The following is a 20,313-nucleotide window of genomic DNA, read 5'->3' as shown; positions in this document are numbered from 1 at the left end:
AAGTAAAAGTGGATCCCATCAAGGTAGAGACAGGAGAAACTATAATTGGGAATACGTAAATAACAGAAATGTTAAACAAATACTTAGGGTTGAATTTTGCAACTAGGCCCCAGTTTCTGATGTCAGGAACGGAAGCGGGTGCCACTTCTGTTTGGACGGGGAGTGACCACTGCATGCAATCTTCTGGCATTTGGCCAATTAGCAGTCGGGATGCGCAGGGACTGACCACTGAGAGTGCAGATGCGGGAAATAAGACGGCACAGGCGGTGTCTGCTGGTGCCATATTTAAAGTGCTTCCAGCCCTGCATCTACAGCTGAATCCCTGCCATTTACTGGTGATTGTCTGCATCGACTGCTGGCTGCCTGCCATTGATTGCTCACTTGCTGCCACCTACTGCTCACTGACTGCTATTGACTGATGACGGCCTGCCTGGACAGCTGAGCATTTAAAGTAAACCAGCAGCCACAATGGCAGAAGGAAGACCCTGGGTGGTGCCACCGTTCAGCGATGCCTGTCTGGCTTTCTTCCCGTCTGCAAGAGCAAGGCAGAAGGTCCTCTTCCCCGGGGACAGGAGAAGGGGATCAACCGCTTGACTGAGCAATCCTGGATGGAGATTGCAGAGGAGGTCAGCAGCCATGGGGTCACCCCAGGAACATCAATACAGTAACCCCTGATCCCCTTTACAATGGCACCAGCACCTGAAGTAGCTGAATTGACAGAGAAGGCTCCTATACCCGTGCAGCAGGCTGTCAGCAAGCTGGGGCCCTCCAGGCCTCAGGCAGTCAGCGGCGGGCTGGCAAGATCATCCCAGGCCACGGGGGAGCTTGGTCATCAGCCTGCCTCTACTTCAACTACACGCACCATGCAAGAGCACACATATGAGATTTAAGAAGAGCACCTTGCTGCACTTGGGGTTCAGGGGTGAAATGTGTATCGAAGTGTTAAGCCTTGCATCTGTTGTGCCGCTTATAAAGGTATTGCTGCTGCAACTCCTTTCATTTCTTCCTACCGTTTGGAACTTCATTTAGATGCTGGCTCCCTCAAGGGACTTGGTGTGAGGGACCACACCATATGTGGTCAAATGTTTCAACCTTGCTATTGTGTAATGTGCACCTAGGCGCTGGGCGACAGATAGCAAAATGAAGGAGGCAGCAGCCGGGCTGCATGAAGGTACAGCTTTAATGGTATGGTTCACAGAATCACACAGAATTGTTACAGCACAGAAGGAGACCATTCAGCCCATTGTGTCTGCACCAGCTCTCTGAAAGAGCAATTTATTAATGCCATTCCCCCGCCGTCTCTCTGTAACCCGGCACATTCTTCCTTTTCATATAATAATTTAATTCCCTTTTGAATGCTTCAGTTGAACGTGCCTCCACCAAACTCTAAGGTAGTCGGCAATAAAGGATTGGGAGAAGAATGGAGATTTAAAAAGCTCACTGAAAGATCAGAGGCCGGAGATAAAGGAATGGGTGCGGAGCAGAGATTTAATAAGCTCACCATCAGATCAGAGGCTGTAGATAAAGGAGCAGGACTAGAGCGGAGATTTGGAGCCAAATCAAACACAGAAGAAACAACATTGAAAAGTTGTGATGTCACAATCAACAGAAAGAGTGGGGAAACAGAAAGTAGATGCGGTTGAAAATATTGGTAAGCTTTACATTAAATCTAAATTAATCAAATATAAAATAAGACGTGATCAAATCATTTGTATAAAAACTAAAAGCTAAGGCAGATTTTATAATGTATCATATATATATAGAGAGAGACCAGTGGGGAGAGTATTGGTTCAAATTAGGAGATATTAAAAGAAATTGAATCGGGATAGTGTAACAGTAAGTGTTGTAATAAGAGTATAAGTACAGAGCTGGACTAGAGGTAATAATTAAAATTGACAGTGTAAACAAGGTACTAGTTTGTTTAAAAAGGAAATAGAAGGATTTTTTTTTTAGATGGTGGATGGGCAGCTGCAACGCATTGCTTGCAATTCCTGCGCCATGTGGGAACTTCAGCACACCTCATGTGTCTTGGGCGACCACGTGTGTAGGAAGTGTCTCCAGCTGCTTCAACTCGAGCTCAGGATTTCCGAGTTTGAGGGGCAGCTGGAATCACTGCTAAGCACCAGGAAGCAGGTGAGTTTCCTGGATCGTAATATTCAGGAGGTGGTCACCCCATAGGTAGTCATAGTTCAGGATAGTAGATGGGTCATCATCCTGAAGAGTAGGAAGAGGCAGGAAGTGCAGGAGTCTTCGGGGTGTGTGCTACTCACAAACCAGTACTCAGTTTTGGAGAATGCTGGGAGTGACGAAGCAGTAAGGGTGTGAAGTCAAGATCATGGCACCAATGGGTATGGGACTGTACAGGACGGAGCAGCAAAGTGCAGAAATCCAGCTGTTATAGGTGACTCCATAGTCAGGTGGACAGATAGGCATTTCTGTAACCCATTATCGTGAGTCTCTCATGGTGTGTTGCCAGGTAAAGGACATCATGGAAAGGGTGCAGGGTATTCTGCAAGGGGAAGGGAGTGAGCCAGAAGCTGTGGTGCATGTTGGCACCAACGACATAGCTAGGACAGGTATTGAGTTCCTATGGTCAGATTTTCAGGAGCTAGGGAAGAAGTTAAAGGGTAGGACCTCATGAGTAGTAATCTCTGGATTACTCCCAATGACACGTGTTAGTGGGAATAGAAATAGGAAGATAGGGAGGATCAATGTGTGTCTCAAAGCATGGTGCAGGAGGGAGGGCTTCGCATTCTTGGGGCATTGGGACCAGTTCTGGGACAGAAGGCACCTATTCAAAAGTGATAGTTTGCACCTCAACGGGGCTGGGACCAATGTCCTTACAGGGAGATTCACTAGTGTGGTTGCTGGGGGTTCAAACTAAATTGGCAGAGATATGGGCACCAGCATATAGAAGTAGAAAAGAGGAATATGGTGCATAAAGTGAGTGTGGTAAACAGTACAAGAGAAGGGAGGAGTTCCGTATTTGCTTGATAGCAGACTGAGAAGGACTATGAGGAATGCAAAGTCAAGATTACAATGCATGTGTATAAACCCACTAAGTGTGGTGAATAAGGTTGGTGAGCTGGAACACAAATAGCAGTATGGGAATATGATGTAGTGGCATTAATGGAAAAGTGGCTTAAAAATGTAGAGGTCTGGGTGTCTAATATACAAGGATACAAAGTGTTCAGAAAAGATAGAGAAGGGCAAATGGGAGGTGGGTGGAAGTATTGATTAGGGAAGACACCGCAGGGTTGGAAATGGAGAATGTCCTTTAAGGGGCAAGGACAGAATCCACTGAATTAGAACTGACAAGAAAAAAAGGTATTATCATGCTACTAGTGGTATTCTACAGGCTCCAAATAGTGAGAGAGAGATTGAGGAGCAAATCTACAAGTAACTCACAGAGATGCGCAAGAACTATAGGGTGGTTATATTAAGGGATTTTAATTTCCCTATATATCGATTGGGATAATTTTAGAGTAAAGGGTACGATGCCCAGTTTTGCATTGCTAGATCTGTTCAAAATCTATCCCATTTAGCACGGTGATAGTACCACACAACACGATGGACGGTATCCTCAATGTGAAGGCAGGACTTCGTCTCCACAAGGAATGTGCGGTGGTCACTCCTACCAATACAGTCATGGACAGAAGCCTGTGCGGCAGGCAGATTGGTAAGGGCAAGGTCAAGTATGTTTTTCCCTAGTGTTGTTTCCTTCACCATCTGCCGCAGACCCAGTCTAGCAGATATGTCCTTTAGTACTCGGCCAGCTCGGTCAGTAGTGGTGCTACTGAGCCACTCTGGGTGATGGACATTGAAGTCCCCCACCCAGAGTATATTTTGTGCCCTTGCCACCCTCAGTGCTTCCTCCAAGTGGTGTTCAACATGGAGGAGTACTGAGTCATCAGCTGAGGGAGGGCGGTAGGTGGTAATCAGTAGGAGGTTACCTTGCCCATGTTTGACCTGATGCCATGAGACTTCATGGGGTCCAGAGTTGATATTGAGGACTCCCAGGGCAACTCCCTCCCTACTGTATACCACTGTGCCACCACCTCTGCTGGGTCTGTCCTGCTGGTAGGACAGGACGTACCCAGGGATGGTGATGGCAGTGTCTGGGACATTGTCTGTAAGGTATGATTCCGTGACTATGACTATGTCAGGCTGTTGCTTGACTAGTCTGTGGGACAGCTCTCCCAACTTTGGCACAAGCCCCCAGATGTTAGCAAGGAGGACTTTGCAGGGTCGACAGGGCTGGGTTTGCTGTTGTCATTTCCGGTACGTAGGTCGATGCCGGGCGATACGTCCGTTTTCATTCCTTTTTATTGACTTTGTAGTGGTTAGATACAACTGAGTGGCTTGCTAGGCCATTTCAGAGGGCATGTAAGAGTTAACCACATTGCTGTGGGTCTGGATTCTCACGCAGGCCAGACCAGGTAAGGACAGCAGATTCCCTTCCCTAAAGGACATTACTGAACCAGATGGGTTTTTACAACAATCAACAATGGTTTCATAGCCATAATTAGACTAGCTTTTTAAAACAAATTCCAGATTTATTAATTAAATTCAAAATCCACCTTCGGCTGTGGTGGGATTCGAACCCATGTCCCCAGATCAATAGCCTGGGTTTCTGGTATAGCGATAATATAACTATGCCACCACCTACCCAGGAAACAAAAGAGAGAAAAGGGGACAGAGAAAAAGAGAAAAGGGGACAGAAAGAGAGAGAAAAGGGGACAGTCAGAGAGAGAGAGAGAGAGGGGAGAGGACAGAGAGAGGGAGGGGAGAAGACAGAAAGAGAGGGGGAGAGGACAGAGATGGAGTGAAATAGATTGAAGGGGGACAAAGAGACAGAAAGAGAAGGGGGACAGAGAAAGAGTGGGCAGAGAGAGAGAGGGGAGAAAAAGATGGGTGACAGGGAGAGAGCAAAAGGGGGGGGGGGCAGAGCGAAAGAGAGAGAGGGGGACACAGAGTGAGGACTACACAAAGAGGGTGGAACAACATGCGGGAGTGGGGGGGGGGAGGTACAGAGGTAGAGAGATAGAGAGAGGGAGAGATAGTGATCAAGATCACTCCTGACAGATGGAAATCTCTCCGGAATACTCCACATTGCTCCAACAAGTGTGTGGGAGAATATTGACTATGTGTGTAAGCAAAGTAATGCCAGGAATCTCACTAAATCAGTAAGTCAATAAATAAATCTTCTCATTTAAAGCTTTTTCAAAAGAAATGTTCATTTGTTGTTGTTTTGATTAGTAGCATGATACATTTTTAAAGCATCAATCTTCCCAAAATTGTCTCATTGGCCTCCTACATAAGACAGAAATTGTAATTGGCCCTCGTGCGAAAAGGTTGGACAACCCTGGGCTAGCAGAATAGGCAGACCAGGTGACAGATGTAATTTAATACTGGCAAATGTGAGGTGACGTATTTTGGCAGAAGGAATAGGGAGAGGCAATATATTCTTAATGGCACAGTTCTAAAGAGTGTGCACGAACAGAGGAACCTGGGAATGCATGTGCATCTATCTTTGAAGGCGGCAAGATATATAAAGAGACTGGTTAGTAAAGCATATGGAATCTTGGGCTCCATGAATAGAGGTATTGAGTACAAAAGCAGGGAAGTTATGCTGAACCTTTATAAAGCTCTGGTAAGGTCCCAAGTGGAGTATTGCATCCAGTTCTGGTCACACTTCAGGAAGCATGTGAGGGTCCTGGAGGGGGTGCAGAGAAGATTTTCCAGATTGGTGCCAGGATGGATGATTTTCATTATACGGTTAGGTTGGAAAAACCTGGGTTGTTCTCCTTAGAACAAAGGAGATTGAGGGGAAATTTAATAGAAGTGTACAAGATTATGACAGGTTTAGATAAGTGAGACAAATGCTTCAATTTTTTGTAAAAGTTTTTTGAGGACGTGAGTTTTAAAACTAAAAAGGATTCCATAGATGCTGGACTGTGTGGGCTGCATTTTACCAGCCCCTCGACACTGTAAATCATGGTGGGGATCCTGTAAAATGATAGCAGGAGAGGCCCACCATGACCCACGATGTCGAGAAGACCCTGTGGGATATTAGCAGCGGTGGCGAGGCCTCGGTGCGCACCCCACCCCCCCATTGCTTGGCGCCGGGGCCTTCATTAAAATATTTAAATTAGGGTAATAAGCATCCAAATGAACTTACCTGCTGCCAGCAGCCGTCCAACACTGCTTTTATAGCCGCAACTCTCACACCTACGGAGCTCCCTATGGAGTTCCGAGGCAAGGCACTGGTGGGGATGGCGGAGGAGTCAAATTATCAGGGTGGGGATGGGGTGGTGAAGCAGGAAAAAACTTTGTAATTGGGTTTGGGGATGGTGGGAAGGGGTTTAATATCAAAGGGATTAAATTTTCAGGGGGTTACTGATAACTAATTTGTTTAGGTGGTGGGGGGGGGGGGAGGGTGGATTGGCCGACAAACTAACTATTTATGCATTGTGGGTTGGGAGAGGGGTTTGCAAGTGTAGACAAATCTTTGTTTAAATTTTCTTAAAACTGGCACATTTAAAAATGTAAATTTCTCATTAATGGCGCCGGACACCGTTGTTGGTGAAGTGGCGGCCACCCCCTTATATTTTTGGGGGTGGCAGCTCTACCCTTCTATTAAAATGACCTCCCATGTGTAACATAGCGGGGGCCTGCGGTGATGCTCCTGTGTCAGAAGGTCGCCGACTTAACAGCGCACTGCCATGGAGCCCAGCGCGCTGATAAAATTCAGCCCTTTGATGCTTTTTCCTTAGAAGACATCTCTTGCAGGTGTTTTGGAACTGGTTTGTAAACAATCCTTACTGGAATTCACCTGTCTTTAAATAAGTACCCATTGGAGGCTTTTTGACCTAAGGAGGATGTTTACAGAGAAGTGACAGGTCAAGATTTATAGGGGTCAGAAGGCTTGACGCCTGGGATGTTATTTTTGGTTTTTGCTTTGGACAGGGAGATGTAGTGTGGGGAGTGTTTTGAATGGAGTTTAAAAATCAACCTGCCAAGGACAAAACCCCAGCTCAGCCTTTTCTATCTCTTTGAAAAGCTCTTAGAAGCAAGAGTAAGAAATAAAGAAATTGATGCTGCATTCATCTTGAAAGTCCTGCCAGAAACCCCGTTGCTGCAGTTCTCCTGGAAGGTCTGCCAAACTGATCCTCATTGTTGCCTGAAAACAACTAGTTCAGGAAGTTCCCCCTTATAGCCAACTATGCTTTGGGACAGCTGACATCTTTCCATATCTTCTCTTTTTCTGAGAATTAGCAAATATTTGGCCAAAGAATTCTCTTTTGTTCGTAACAAACCTCCGCAGAGAGAGAATTTCTGTATTTTCTTGCAGTGTGAGTGTGAGTTTGTGTGAGGGGCTAAAGTAAAAAGGGAACTTTCATATTTTAATCTGTGTGTTAATGCTTTGCTTTGTTACTGGATAAGTCTTGTTTGGTAATAAACTGAAATTTAGTTGTTTTTTAAAGAAACCTGGTTTGGTGTGTGTTATATTAGGATAAAAATAGAGTCTATGATAGACCATATTGGTAACTGGGTAAACATCTGATGTGACCTGTGGAGAAGTGGAACTAGAAAAAGCAGTGCTCTCCCCTTGCCTCAGTCATAACACAAGGAAAAACTGATTCAATTAATTTTTATTTTTTTTTAGAGATCCAGCACTGAAACAGGCCCTTCAGCCCACCGAGTCTGTGCCGACCATTAACCACCCATTTATACTAATCCTACATTCCTACCACATCCTCACCTGTCTCTATATTCCCATACCACCAACCTATACTAGGGGCAATTTATAATGGCCAATTTACCTATCAACCTGCAAGTCTTTTGGCTGTGGGAGGAAACCAGAGCACCCGGAGGAAACCCACACAGACACAGGGAGAACTTGCAAACTCCAAACAGGCAGTACCCAGAATTGAACCCAGGTCGCTGGAGCTGTGAGGCTGCAGTGCTAACCACTGCGCCACTGTGCCACCCATGGTAATGGTATATGGACTAGGGGACACAGATCAAAAGTTTTGGGCAAGAGATGTAGGGAGAATATGAGGGAGAACATTTTTACACAGTGGTGGTAATGACTTGGAACTCGCTGCCAACAAGGGTGCTGTAAGTGCAAACTATCATTGACTTCAAATGTCAATCGAATGGCCACTTGAAGGAAATAAACTTGCGGGGCTACAGGGATCGAATGGGGGAGTGGGATTGACTACATTGTTCCGTGGAGAGCCTAAATGGACTCGATGAACTGAATAGCCTCTTTTTGTGCCATAAATTACTCTATGACTGGGATGTTTTCCTTGGCAGATGGGAGCCATCCACCCACTGAAAAGTCGGTCGCGAACCCACCTCTGCCTGGCCTGGGGATCCGATCCGCATTTTATGGTTCCCCAACCTTTAATTGGTTTGAGGTAGAACTTCCACCTGCTTGAGGCAGGAAGTCCCGCCGAATGGAGCTGCTGGCCAATTAGCGGGCTGGCAGCGCTTAGTCCCAGCAGCGCCACTAGGAGTGGTGGCCATTGCTGGGACTGCAACCCAGCCATCAGGAAGAAGATGTCGGGGAGCCCAGAGAACGAAGGTAAGTTTCTGGTGCCCCACCAGGGGTGATCGGTCAGGCCCCAGCGAGGCAAGTGTGGTCAGTTGGAGACACGAGGGTCGTGTTGAGTGTTTGTGGTAGTTGGGGCACTGGAGGTGGCCTTCCATCTGGGACAGGGTGCCTGATCATGAGGGCCCCCCTCCAGGCCATCAGAGAGCAGTCTGCTTTTGTCAGGTGGCTTCTCTCGGCCTGGAATGCCCGACCAGCCGTGGATAAAATCCCAATGGAGGCTATAAAAGGCCCTTATGTGGCTGTTAAGTGGCCACTTAAGAGCCTTGATTGGCTTGGGGTGGGTGTAAAGTGGTGGCAGAGGCGGGAATGGGTCGGGAAGGGGCCCCCGAGCCTCCTGCTCCATTGTATGCACCCCCGCCACCTTCTGACTCTTTTGGGGGGGGGGCTTAAAATTCTGCATATAACTCTACAACTCTAAGGATCATATGCAACATCTATGTTTTTTTTTATTCATTCATGGGATGTGGGCGTCGCTGGCCAGGCCAGCATTTATTGCCCATTCTTAATTGCCCTTGAGAAGGTGGTGGTGAGCTGCCTTCTTGAACCGCTGCAGTCCATGTGTGGTAGGTACACCCACAGTGCTGTTAGGAAGGGAGTTCCAGGAATTTGACCCAGCGACAGTGAAGGAATGGCGATACAGTTCCAAGTCAGGATGGTGTGTGACTTGGAGGGGAACCTGCAGGTGGTGATGTTCTCATGTATGTGCTGCCCTTGTCCTTCTAGTTGGTAGAGTTCGGGGGTTTGGAAGGTGCTGTCTAAGGAGCCTTGGTGCATTGCTGCAGTGCATCTTGTAGATGGTACACACTGCTGCCACTGTGCGTCGGTGGTGGAGGGAGTGAATGTTTGTAGATGGGGTGCCAATCAAGCGGGCTGCTTTGTCCTGGATGGTGTCAAGCTTCTTGAGTGTTGTTGGAGCTGCACCCATCCAGGCAAGTGGAGAGTATTCCATCACACTCCTGACTTGTGCCTTGTAGATGGTGGACAGGAGGTGAGTTACTCACCTCAGGATTCCTAGCCTCTGACCTGCTCTTGTAGCCACGGTATTTATATGGCTACTCCAGTTCAGTTTCTGGTCAATGGTAGCCCCTCGGATGTTGATAGTGGGGGATTCAGCGATGGTAATATTCTCTCTTGTTGGAGATGGTCATTGCCTGGCACTTGTGTGACATGAATGTTACTTGCCACGTATCAGCCCAAGCCTGGATATTGTCTAGGTCTTGATGCATTTCTACAGGGACTGCTTCAGTATCTGAGGAGTCACGAATGGTGCTGAACATTGTGTAATCATCAGCGAACATCCCCACTTCTGACCTTATGATTGAAGGAAGGTCATTGATGAAGCAGCTGAGGATGGTTGGGCCGAGGACACTACCCTGAGGAACTCCTGCAGTGATGTCCTGGAGCTCAGATGATTGACCTCCAACAACCACAACCATCTTCCTTTGTGCTAGGTATGACTCCAGCCAGCGGAGGGTTTTCTCCCTGATTCCCATTGACCTCAGTTTTGCTCGGGCTCCTTGATGCCATACTCGGTCAAATGCTGCCTTGATGTCAAGGGCAGTCACTCTCACCTCACCTCTTGAGTTCAGTTCTTTAGTCCATGTTTGAACCAAGGCTGTAATGAGGTCAGGAGCTGAGCGAAATGTATCTCATTTCGCCTTGATTGTAGTCTTTGGGGTCCTTCATCTTGCATTGCCTGGTCAGCTGCCCTTCCACATCCTCATCACTGGAGGAGGCATCCTGATCCATGGTATCTTCAATGTTCAGCGTCTCTCCACAGCACCAGACTGTGCAGTGCACAGCAGACCACCACGTTACATGAGACTCTTGCTGGGGCATACTGAGGTGTTCCATCAGATCAATTGAGGCACATGAATTGCATATTGAGTCGAGCTATGGACTGCTTGATGGTCTTCGAGTTGCTCCATGGTTGGGATTGTACCTCTCCCCTATTTTCATGCATGAGTTCCTCACAGGTGTAGATGGCCATGTCCTCAGTGGGTAGCCCTTCTCTACGAGAATCCATCCCTGAAGGCATGTGGGGTCATAAAAACTATGGTACCTGGGACTGTTGAAGTATGTAGGCATCCAGACTGATTTCTGGGAACTGTGCACACACACACCTGAAGGATCAATTTGCAGTGGTTGCAGGCCAGTTGTACATTAAGTGAGTGGAAGCCTTTCCTTTTGATGAATGCGGCTGGCTGGTCTGGGGGTGCCTTGATGGCCACATGTGTGCAGGTGATGGCACCTTGCACCTGGGAGAATCCAGCAATGGCTCCCGAAACCCAATGGCCCACTCAGCCTGACCCTCTGGATCGGTACAATAGCGCACATGTTCACTGGCCTCTTGAATAGGGCATTGGCCACTACCTTGATGCACCAATGCACTGCAGACTGCGAGATTCCACACATGTCTCCAGTGGATCCCTGGAGAGATCTGGAGGCATAGAAGTTCTGTGCCATGGTAAACTTCAGCACCACTTTCATTGGGTGTTCACCAACTCCCCTGGGGCTCAGCACATCCTGCATCATGGCAAGCTGATCAATGACAGCCTCCCTGCAGAAGTGCCATCTTTGGAAACACTGCCACTTGAAGATCTGCAGGCAGTTGAGCCTCGGACGGTAGGCTCCCTTTTGCGGGTAGCAGGGGACGATTTTTCTGTGATTGGTAGATTCTTGGGCACTTAGGCTTTCGAGATATATCGAGATAGGGTGGGTAAGTGGAGTTGATGCAGAAGATCAGCGATGATCTTATTGAATGGGGGAGCTGGTTCGATGGACCATATGGCTGACTTCTGCTGAGATTTCTTCTGTTCTTGTGTAATATCGAGCCCAATGTAGATTACTGTACAGACTTGTACATCTCCAAATATCAGTCCCACAGGGAGGATCAGCCTGACTGTTCGCATCTCCTGCTTTGTTTCATTGTGAATACTTCTAACTTTTTATAGGTATTCTGGAACCAAAGATTGCTGTGTTATATTACCAGTCACATGTTCATGTTATTTAAAGTTATAGTTACTATTAATAAGGTTACTGGAGATCTCTTGTTTATTGTTCACATAGAGTCAGTGATTTTAGAAGAACAAGGGTGTTATAAAAAAGTACTGAATCATAGAATCATACAATGGTTACAGCACAGAAGGAGGACATTTGGCCTGCCATGTCTGAACCACTCGCTGTGTAATATATATTTTTTTCTCATGTTGCCGTTGCTTCTTTTAACAATCACCTTAAATCAGTGACTTCTCGTTCTCGATCCTTCCATCAATGGATACTGTTTCTCCCTATCTGCTCTGTCCAGACGCCTCATGAATTTGAACACCTCTATCAAATCTTCTCTTAATCTTCTCTTCTTCAAGGAAAACAGACCCAGCTTATCCAATTTATCCACGTAACTGAAGTGTATCATCCCTGGAACCATTCTTGTCAATCTTTTCTGCACCTCTCTCATGCCTTCACATCCTTCCTAAAGTGCAATGCCCAGAACTGGGCACAAAAACACAGTTGAGGCTGAACAAGTGATTTATACAGGTTTATTATAACTTTCATGTTTTTGTACTCTATGCCCCTATTTATAAAGCTCAGTATCCCATGTGCTTTATTAACCGCTTTCTCAACCTGCCCTGCTACCTTCAGGATTTGTGCAACAAAAAAACTGATTTATCAGCTTTGGGGTAGTCTTGGCAACGCTGGCAAATATGTCAAAGACATGCTACAATGGAACAGGGTCTCAGTGTCGAGCTGTACTTTGTGGGAGCAATGGGAATGAAGTGGGAGTTAAATGCTGCTGCAGCTTCTGGGATCTATGATCCTTGGGAGAGGAGTTCTGGGATCTGGGAAAAGTTGGTAAGAGATCCCAGGTGCTGGGAACATTGTGAAGGACCTTGGATCAGGTAGTGGAGGGAATATTATTTCGTGGTTTATGAACATTGAGAAGGGTTACTGGGATCTAGGAGTGGGTGGGTATGGAATATGGAAACATTTGGAAGCAGTGGGGGGATTTACATCGAATATCAGCATTTAAGAACACAAGAAATAGGAGCAGGATGAGGCCATTCGGCCATTGGAGCATGGCTGATCTGATTGTGGCGTTAAATCAACTTTCCTGCCTTTCCCCCGTAACCCTTGACTCCCTTGTAGATCAAAAATCTGTCCAGCTCAGCCTTGAATATATTCAATGATCTGGCATCCACTGCTCTCTGGAGTAGAGAATTCCAAAGATTAAGAACCCTCTGAGAGAAGAAATTACTCCTAATTTCCATCTTAAAAGGGAGATCACTTATGCTGAAACTGTGCCCTAGTTTGAGATTCCCCCACGAGTGAAAAATTCTTTCAGCATCTACGCTGTATAGCCCCCTCAGAATCTTCGATGTTTCAATATGATCATCTCTCATTCGTCTAAACTCCAAAGAGTACAGGCCCAACCTCCTCAACCTTTCCTCATAAGACAGCCCTTTCATCCTTGGAACCAACCCAATGATCCTTCTTGGAACATCTTCCAATGGAAGTATATCCCTCCTTAAATAAGAATAACAAAAATGTATACAGTTCTCTAGGTGCGGTCTCACCATCAGCCTGTACAGCTGTAGCAAAGCTTCCTTACTTTTATATTCCATCCCCCCCGCAATAAATGCCAACATTCCATTTGCCGTCATAATTACTTGCTGCACCTGCATGCTATCTTTTTCTGATTCATGTATGAAGTCACCCAGATCCCTCTGTAAAACAGTATTCTGTAGTTTCTCTCAATGTAAATAATATTTTGCTTTTCTATTCTTCTGAGCAATGTGAATAACCTCACATTTTACCACATTATATTGCATCTGCCAATTTTTTGCTCAGTCACTAACCTCTGTATATCCCTTGCAGACTCTTAGGGCCCTCCTCACAAATTGCTTTCCCAGCAACCTTTGTACCAGCAGCACATTTGGCAACAATACACTCTGTCCATCCAAGTCATTAATACAGATTGTAAATAGTTGAGGTCCCAGCACTGATCCCTGTAGCATCCAGTAGTTACAGTTTACCAACCTGAAAATGCCCCATTTATTCTAGCTCTCTGTTTCCAATTAGTTAGCCAATCCTCTATTCATGCTAATATATTACCCACAACAGCATGAGCCCTTATCTTGTGCAGTAACCTTTTATGTGACACCTCATTGAATACCTTTTGGAAATGCAAATACTTTACATCTCCAGGTTCCTTGTTTCTACCGTGCCTATTACATCCTCAAAGAGCTGTAAGAAATTTGTCAAACATAATTTCCCTTTCACAAGGGACACTGTTGACACTGCCTGATTGTATTAAGATTTTCTAAATGTCGAGCTACTACTTCCTTAATGATGGATTCCAGCATTTTTCTAATGACGGAGGTTAGGCTAACTGACCTATTGTTAGCTGGTTTCTCTCTCCCTCCTTTCTTGAATAGGGGTGCTGAATTTGCATTTTCCCTCTGCTTGGATCTTTCCAGAATCTCTGGAATTTTGGAAGATTACAATCAATGCATCAAAACAGGCCATTTGGCTCAACCAGTCCATGCTGATGCCGATGTTCCAATCGAGCCGCCTGCCATCCTTCCTCACCTAACTCTATCAGAATTCTATTCCCCTCTCCCTCATATGCTTATTTAGTTTCCACTTAAATGTATCTGAACTGTCATCTCAATTATTCCCTCTCTGAGTAAAGATGTTTCTTCTGAATTTCTTATTTGATTCTTAGTAGCTATTTATTTTTATTGATAGCCTCTAGTTTTGTTCTTGCCACAAGTGGAAACATTCTCTCTGTGTCTACTCAAAAGCTTTCATTATTTTAAAGACCTCTGTTAGAATCTAGCAGTCTTATGAGGGAAGGATGTCCAAAAGAACTGGTATCACAGAATCACAGAATAATACAGTGCAGAAGAGGCCCTTCGGCCCATCGAGTCTGTACCGATGCATTAAAACATCTGACCTGTCTACCTAATCCCATTTGCCAGCACTTGGCCCATAGCCTTGAATGTTATGACGTGCCAAGTGCTCATCCTGGTACCTGAACATCACATAGCCATTTTCAGACCATCAGACTTGAACAACCCCCACCGTGATTCTGTCCCTCACCATCCTCCTCTGTACCATCTGTAAGCCGCTTTAGGTCCATCCAGCAACACCCTTCACCACAACTTCCACTGTCGCGTGCTGGTTCCTGTCTTTACTTTCTGCCTTAAAGCAATCAGTACACTGTCAGAGTGCTTGGCTTTTATACAGTCTATAATCAGCATAAACTTCCATAAACCTTATATTGTCTTTAAGAAGTATCAATGTCTGTAAACAAACAAAACTGACCTCATTAAATATTAATTGTTCAGGTGGTCTCATATGCATTGCGAAGAACAAATGCAGATTGCTTGGCTGAACAACTGCATTCTGTCCATAAATGTGACCCTGAACTTCTGTTTATTTGCCACTGCAATTCTCTGGCTCACTCTGATCTCTCTTTTTCTGTAGATTTTCTGCCTGATGGACAGCCATTATGCATGTTTACATAGGAATATTCAATTCTAAATGTTGGCAAAATAAAAAGCATTGATCAGAAATAATGTTGAAAGGAAATCAAGCATTGTGGACCGCAAATGCTGCCATACCCAAAACTTTTAATTAAATATATTCCCTAATGCCTAACCAACAAGGGCTGTGTCTACTCAGCTGTCAGGACCTGTGTCTAAACAGGATAAGCATATGAGGGAGGAGGAATAGAGGGTTATTCTGAAGGTTGAGGAGGTTGGGCCTGTACTCATTGGAAGAAGAGAGCTGATCTTATTGAAACACAGAAGATTCTGAGGGGGCAGTACAGGGTAGAGACTGAAAGGAATTTTCCCTCGTGGGGTTCTCTCAAACTAGGGGCACAGTTGCAGCACAAGTGATCTCCCTTTTAAGACAGAAATTAGGAGTAATTCCTTCTCTCAGAGGGTTCGTAATTTTTGGAATTCTCTACCCCAGCGAGCATTGGAGGTTGTATCATTGATTATTTTTAAGGCTGAGCTAGACAGATTTTTGATTTACAAGGGAGGCAAGGTTTTTTTTCGGGGTGGGGGGGGAGGGGTGCGGTGTGGCGGTGGTGCGCAGGCAGGAAAGTCGATTTAACGCCACAATCAGATCAGCCCCGATCTTATTGAATGTCAGAGCAGGCTCGAATGGCCGAATAGCCTACTCCTGCTCCTATTTCTTATGCTCTTATCTGATGATATTTGATGTAATTCTATGTAATCCTGGCTCCCCCCACTGCTCCCAAATGTTTCCATATTACATACCATCACCACCCCCCTACTGCTAGATCCCAGTAACCATTTTCAATGCTTAGAAACCACTAGATAATATTCCCTCCACTGACTGATCCAAGGTCTTCCCACAATTCTTCGAGAACCTCGGATCTCTTGCCAACTTTTCCCAGATCCTAGAATTCCTCTCCCATGGATCATAGATCCCAGAATCTGCAGCAGCTTTTAACTCCCATATCATTCCTACTGCTCCCTCAAAGTACAGCTGAACACTGAGACCCTGTCCCATTGCAGCATGTCCTGTGTGTATTTTCCAGTGCTGCCAAGACTACCCCTTAGATGAGGAAGGACGGGAGGAGGCTCGTTTGGAGCATAAGCGCCAGCGTGGACTGGTTGTGCTGAATGGCCTGTTTTGTGCTGTATCTTCTATGTAATTCTATGTAATCTAGTTCGTTAGCTATCAGCCTCTTCTTCCAGCATCCCATCTTACAGCTGTCCTCCCACACTCAACTCTGTTACTATAAAAAAATCTGAATTAATTCTGAAGTTCACCTTCTTCACTAAACACTATGACCTCATCTGCTCTTTACTTGACCATTGCTCTCTGAAACTCATTCGGATTCATGCCATTTCTTTATTTACTACTTTCGAAACAAGTATTGATTTTCACAAAAATGCTGAGACAGTTATAAATGATTGAATTGCCTTGATGTTGTGGTCAGGGAAACATTGGAGTATTAAATTCCACGCAAAGTCTTCTCAAACTAATGATTTCTTTCATATCCCTATCTATAAATCCCTTGCGACATGGGATTTTTCTTGTCTATCGTTACCTTGCTCACTAGGATCCCTAACCATAATTCAAATGCTCTCTGGAATCCGACTTGTAATTGGATTTGTAAAGGTTAAGGGATTCTCTATGGTTGATATTTATATGGATTACCAGAAGACATTTGACAAGGTTCCACACAAAAGACTGTTGACAAAAATTACAGCACGTGGAATTGGAGTAAACATATTGGCTTAGATAGGTAATTGGTTAGAATGTGAGAAACAGAGAGTAGGGATTGGCAGGATGTGACTAGTGGTAGCCCCCATCAACAGTAATGGGAGCTCTGCTTTTCACAATTTTTATAAATGACTTGGTGAAGGAATAGGGAGCCGTATATCTATGATTGCTGATGAGGTTAGATAGGAGCAAAATGTTGCAAAGGGTCAGTAATTGATCAAGTGAGTGGGAAAACTGACAGATGGAGTTTAGCATGTTAAAAGTGTGAGGTCACCCACATAGGACCCAAAAAAGATAGAACAGAGTATTTTCAAAATGGTAGGTACTGTGGATAGGAAGAGAGGTTGACAGATTCAAATACAGAAACCACTAAAAGCTCATGGACAAGTACAAAAATAATCCAAAGATGTAATGGAATGTTATCCTATATCTCAAGATTGGCTGGAATACAAAGGGGTGAAAGTTAAGTTACAGTTGTACAGAGCTCTGGTGAGACCCCATTTGGTGTAAGTGCATTCAGTTCTGGGCTCCTCATCTCAGGAAGGATATTTTGGCCTTGGAGGGGTGCAGTGCAGAATCACAAGAACGATAGCAGTGTTGAAAGGGTTAGGTTATGAGAAAATGTTCCCTAGATCAAGCTAGCATTCCCTTGAATCTACAGGAATAGGGGGTAATATAACTGATGTGTTTAAATGATTAAAGGACGTGACAGGGTAGAAAGAGACAGACTATTTTCTCTGGTGGCAGAGTCTAGAATAAGGGTACCCAACTGTAAATTTAGTGAAAGGTCATTCAGGGATGATGCAATGAAGTACATCTTCACACAATGGGTCGTCCCCCCAAAATGGCTGTTGTGCCGAGGTGCATACAACTTCTCAAAACTGAGATTAATAGGTATTGAAGGTTACAAAACTAAGGCAGGCAAACAAAGTTAATCCATGAATTATTTGAATAGAAAAACAAGCTCAAGGGGCTGAATCGATTACTCCCTTTCCTATGCAAGCATACCAACATACAAATTAAGAGCAGGAGTAGGCTACACTGCCCCTCGAGCCTGCTCTGCCATTCAGTAAGATCATGGCTGATCTAATTGTAACCCCGACTCCACAATCCCACCTACACCCAATAACCATTCACCCCATTGCTTATCAAGAAGCTATCTACCTCTGCCTTAAAAATATTCAGACTATGCTTCCACCGCCTTTTGAGGAAGAGAGTCCCAATGACTCATGACCCTCTGAGAGAAAAAAAAATTCTCCTCATCTCTGCCTTAAATGGGCGACAAGTTATTTTTAAATAGTGACCCCTAGTTCCAGATTCTCCTACAAGGGGAAACACCCTTTCCACATCCACCCTGCCAAGGCCCCTCAGGATCTTGTATGTTTCAATAACGCCGCCTCTTAATCCCCTAAATTCCAATGGATACAAGCCTAGCCTGTCCAACCTTTCCTCACAAGACAACACACCCATTCCAGGTACTATGTTTCTATGTTGCTCTCTGAGATGCCTATCCATAATTCCCTTGTTTTCTTGATTTATTCCAGTTAACTCAGTAGCCATTCTGATCCTGTCGCGAGGAAAGTGCGGACTCTCCAAATGTATCACCCACTACCTGGTGGCCATGGCAGTGGCAGATCTACTGGTCGTTTTCACTGATGTGATACTGTTTACAGTTATTCCTTTTCATTTTCCTGGTACCTACCTGGACACCACTCCTGCAGTTTCTCTCATACATGTCCTGCTTTCTGCAGCCACAGATGTTTCTGTCTGGTTCACCGTCACTTTCACCTTTGATCGGTTTGTTGCAATTTGCTGTCAGAAAATGAAAGCAAAATATTGCACAGAGAAAACTGCAGCTGTGGTTATAATGACAGTGAGTGTGCTGTTCTGCTTGAAAAATATTCCTTGGTACTTTATATATGAACCTGAATATATAATTGACAATGTACCCTGGGGGGGAATTGAATCACTGAGCTTTAACACCGAAGCTGCCTGGGCAGCATTTCACAGCCTCAGTATTATTTTAACCCCTTTCCTTCCATTCGTTCTGATTTTACTGCTCAATGCTCTGACTGTCAGACACATTTTAGTGGCCAGCAGAGTCCGCAGGAAACTACTGGATCACAGCAAGAGTGAGAATCACACTGACCCAGAGATGGAGAACCGAAGGAAATCCATCATTTTAATGTTCACTATATCTGGCAGTTTTATACTGTTATGGTTGACAAATGTTCTATATTTTCTTTATTGGCGAATTACTAACATTTATTATTACACAGGTCCCCATGATCCTGCATATATCACTGAACAATCTGGCTACATGCTGCAGCTTTTGAGCACCTGCACCAACACCTGTATTTATGTAGTGACCCAGACTAAATTCAGAGAGCAGCTGAAGAATGCAGTCAAATATCCATTCACTGTTATTGTTAAATTAGTCCAATAATTAAAGCACTTTCAACCAGAGCTGCATTTCTAACACTGTAACTTAGTCCCTCTACCTGTGAATCTGCAACAGGAGTTTTCTGACTCGATTTAAAGTACTTCTTTATGATCCTATTTACTCAACACACAATTCCACAACAGATCACTGCTACAGTGTCTCTCCTTGCCCATTCTCTTCCCAGCTGGACCCACAATTCTTCTGACACCCTCTACCACTTTAACTAGTCTCTAGTTTCCTGGAAATAAACTTCTCCTTTTCATCATCGACATCCAAACCCTCTACAGCTGCATCCCCCACCAGGACGGGTTGAGGCCTCTCGAATTCTTTCTCGAACAGAGACGCAACTAGTTCCCATCCACTGTTAAACGCCAGAAAGCTTGTAATAGAAAGAAAAGGCTGGAGCCTATATTCACTCAGTTTCACATTTATTGTGCAGAATAAAAGGATTACAAACATGTAGCTCTACACACAAATCCCTCTTCAAGTCTCAGTGAGTGTCTGCTTATAAATGCTCAACTAAAACCCCAATTAACTCCCTTCACCTGTATATAATCACACAATTAATAGATTCCCTTCTATCTTTTACCATACAACTTAGATTAACATACTCAAAGAATATTTCAAAATAAATCAAAATTAAATTCCATATTGGGCACAACGTTTTTTTCTACATTGTGAGACACCCCTCATCCAGCACCTCCAACAATTTCTTTGCACTCGCATTTCTCTTTGTGAAACAATCAGATAGCTGACAACTTGCATCTACCCATTTAAGCTTGGTGATTTCGTTTCTTTCTAGCATTTGTTTCAATCCAGCGAGGTCGATATGAGTTTTTCTCACTCACACTTTTTGTACAGTGTACAGTGTCCCACAAAGAACGATTATTCCACATCATTGAAAAGGTATCCTATGTTCAGGATGTCCCTTGTTCAAAATCTCACAAAATATTTGACTAATTGAACCTCATGCCTCTGC

The 20,313-nt window shown here is 44.7% G+C and overlaps 1 protein-coding gene across 1 annotated transcript; it reads left to right on the top strand.

Moving 5' to 3' along the window:
• Positions 1-1,616: 1,616 nt before the first annotated feature.
• On the top strand, positions 1,617-19,544 carry LOC137373971 (probable G-protein coupled receptor 139). The gene is made up of 3 exons (XM_068039666.1): positions 1,617-1,651; positions 3,546-3,679; positions 18,436-19,544. Exons 2-3 carry the CDS (start codon positions 3,571-3,573, stop codon positions 19,335-19,337), a joined length of 1,011 nt encoding a protein of 336 aa, XP_067895767.1. The 5' UTR covers positions 1,617-1,651; positions 3,546-3,570; the 3' UTR covers positions 19,338-19,544.
• Positions 19,545-20,313: the final 769 nt, after the last annotated feature.

Source organism: Heterodontus francisci, chromosome 9 (assembly GCF_036365525.1).
Source record: "Heterodontus francisci isolate sHetFra1 chromosome 9, sHetFra1.hap1, whole genome shotgun sequence".
Lineage (NCBI taxonomy): Eukaryota > Metazoa > Chordata > Chondrichthyes > Heterodontiformes > Heterodontidae > Heterodontus > Heterodontus francisci.
Note: the sequence above shows the minus strand (reverse complement) of the source record. Positions and strands in the feature narration are given on the sequence as shown.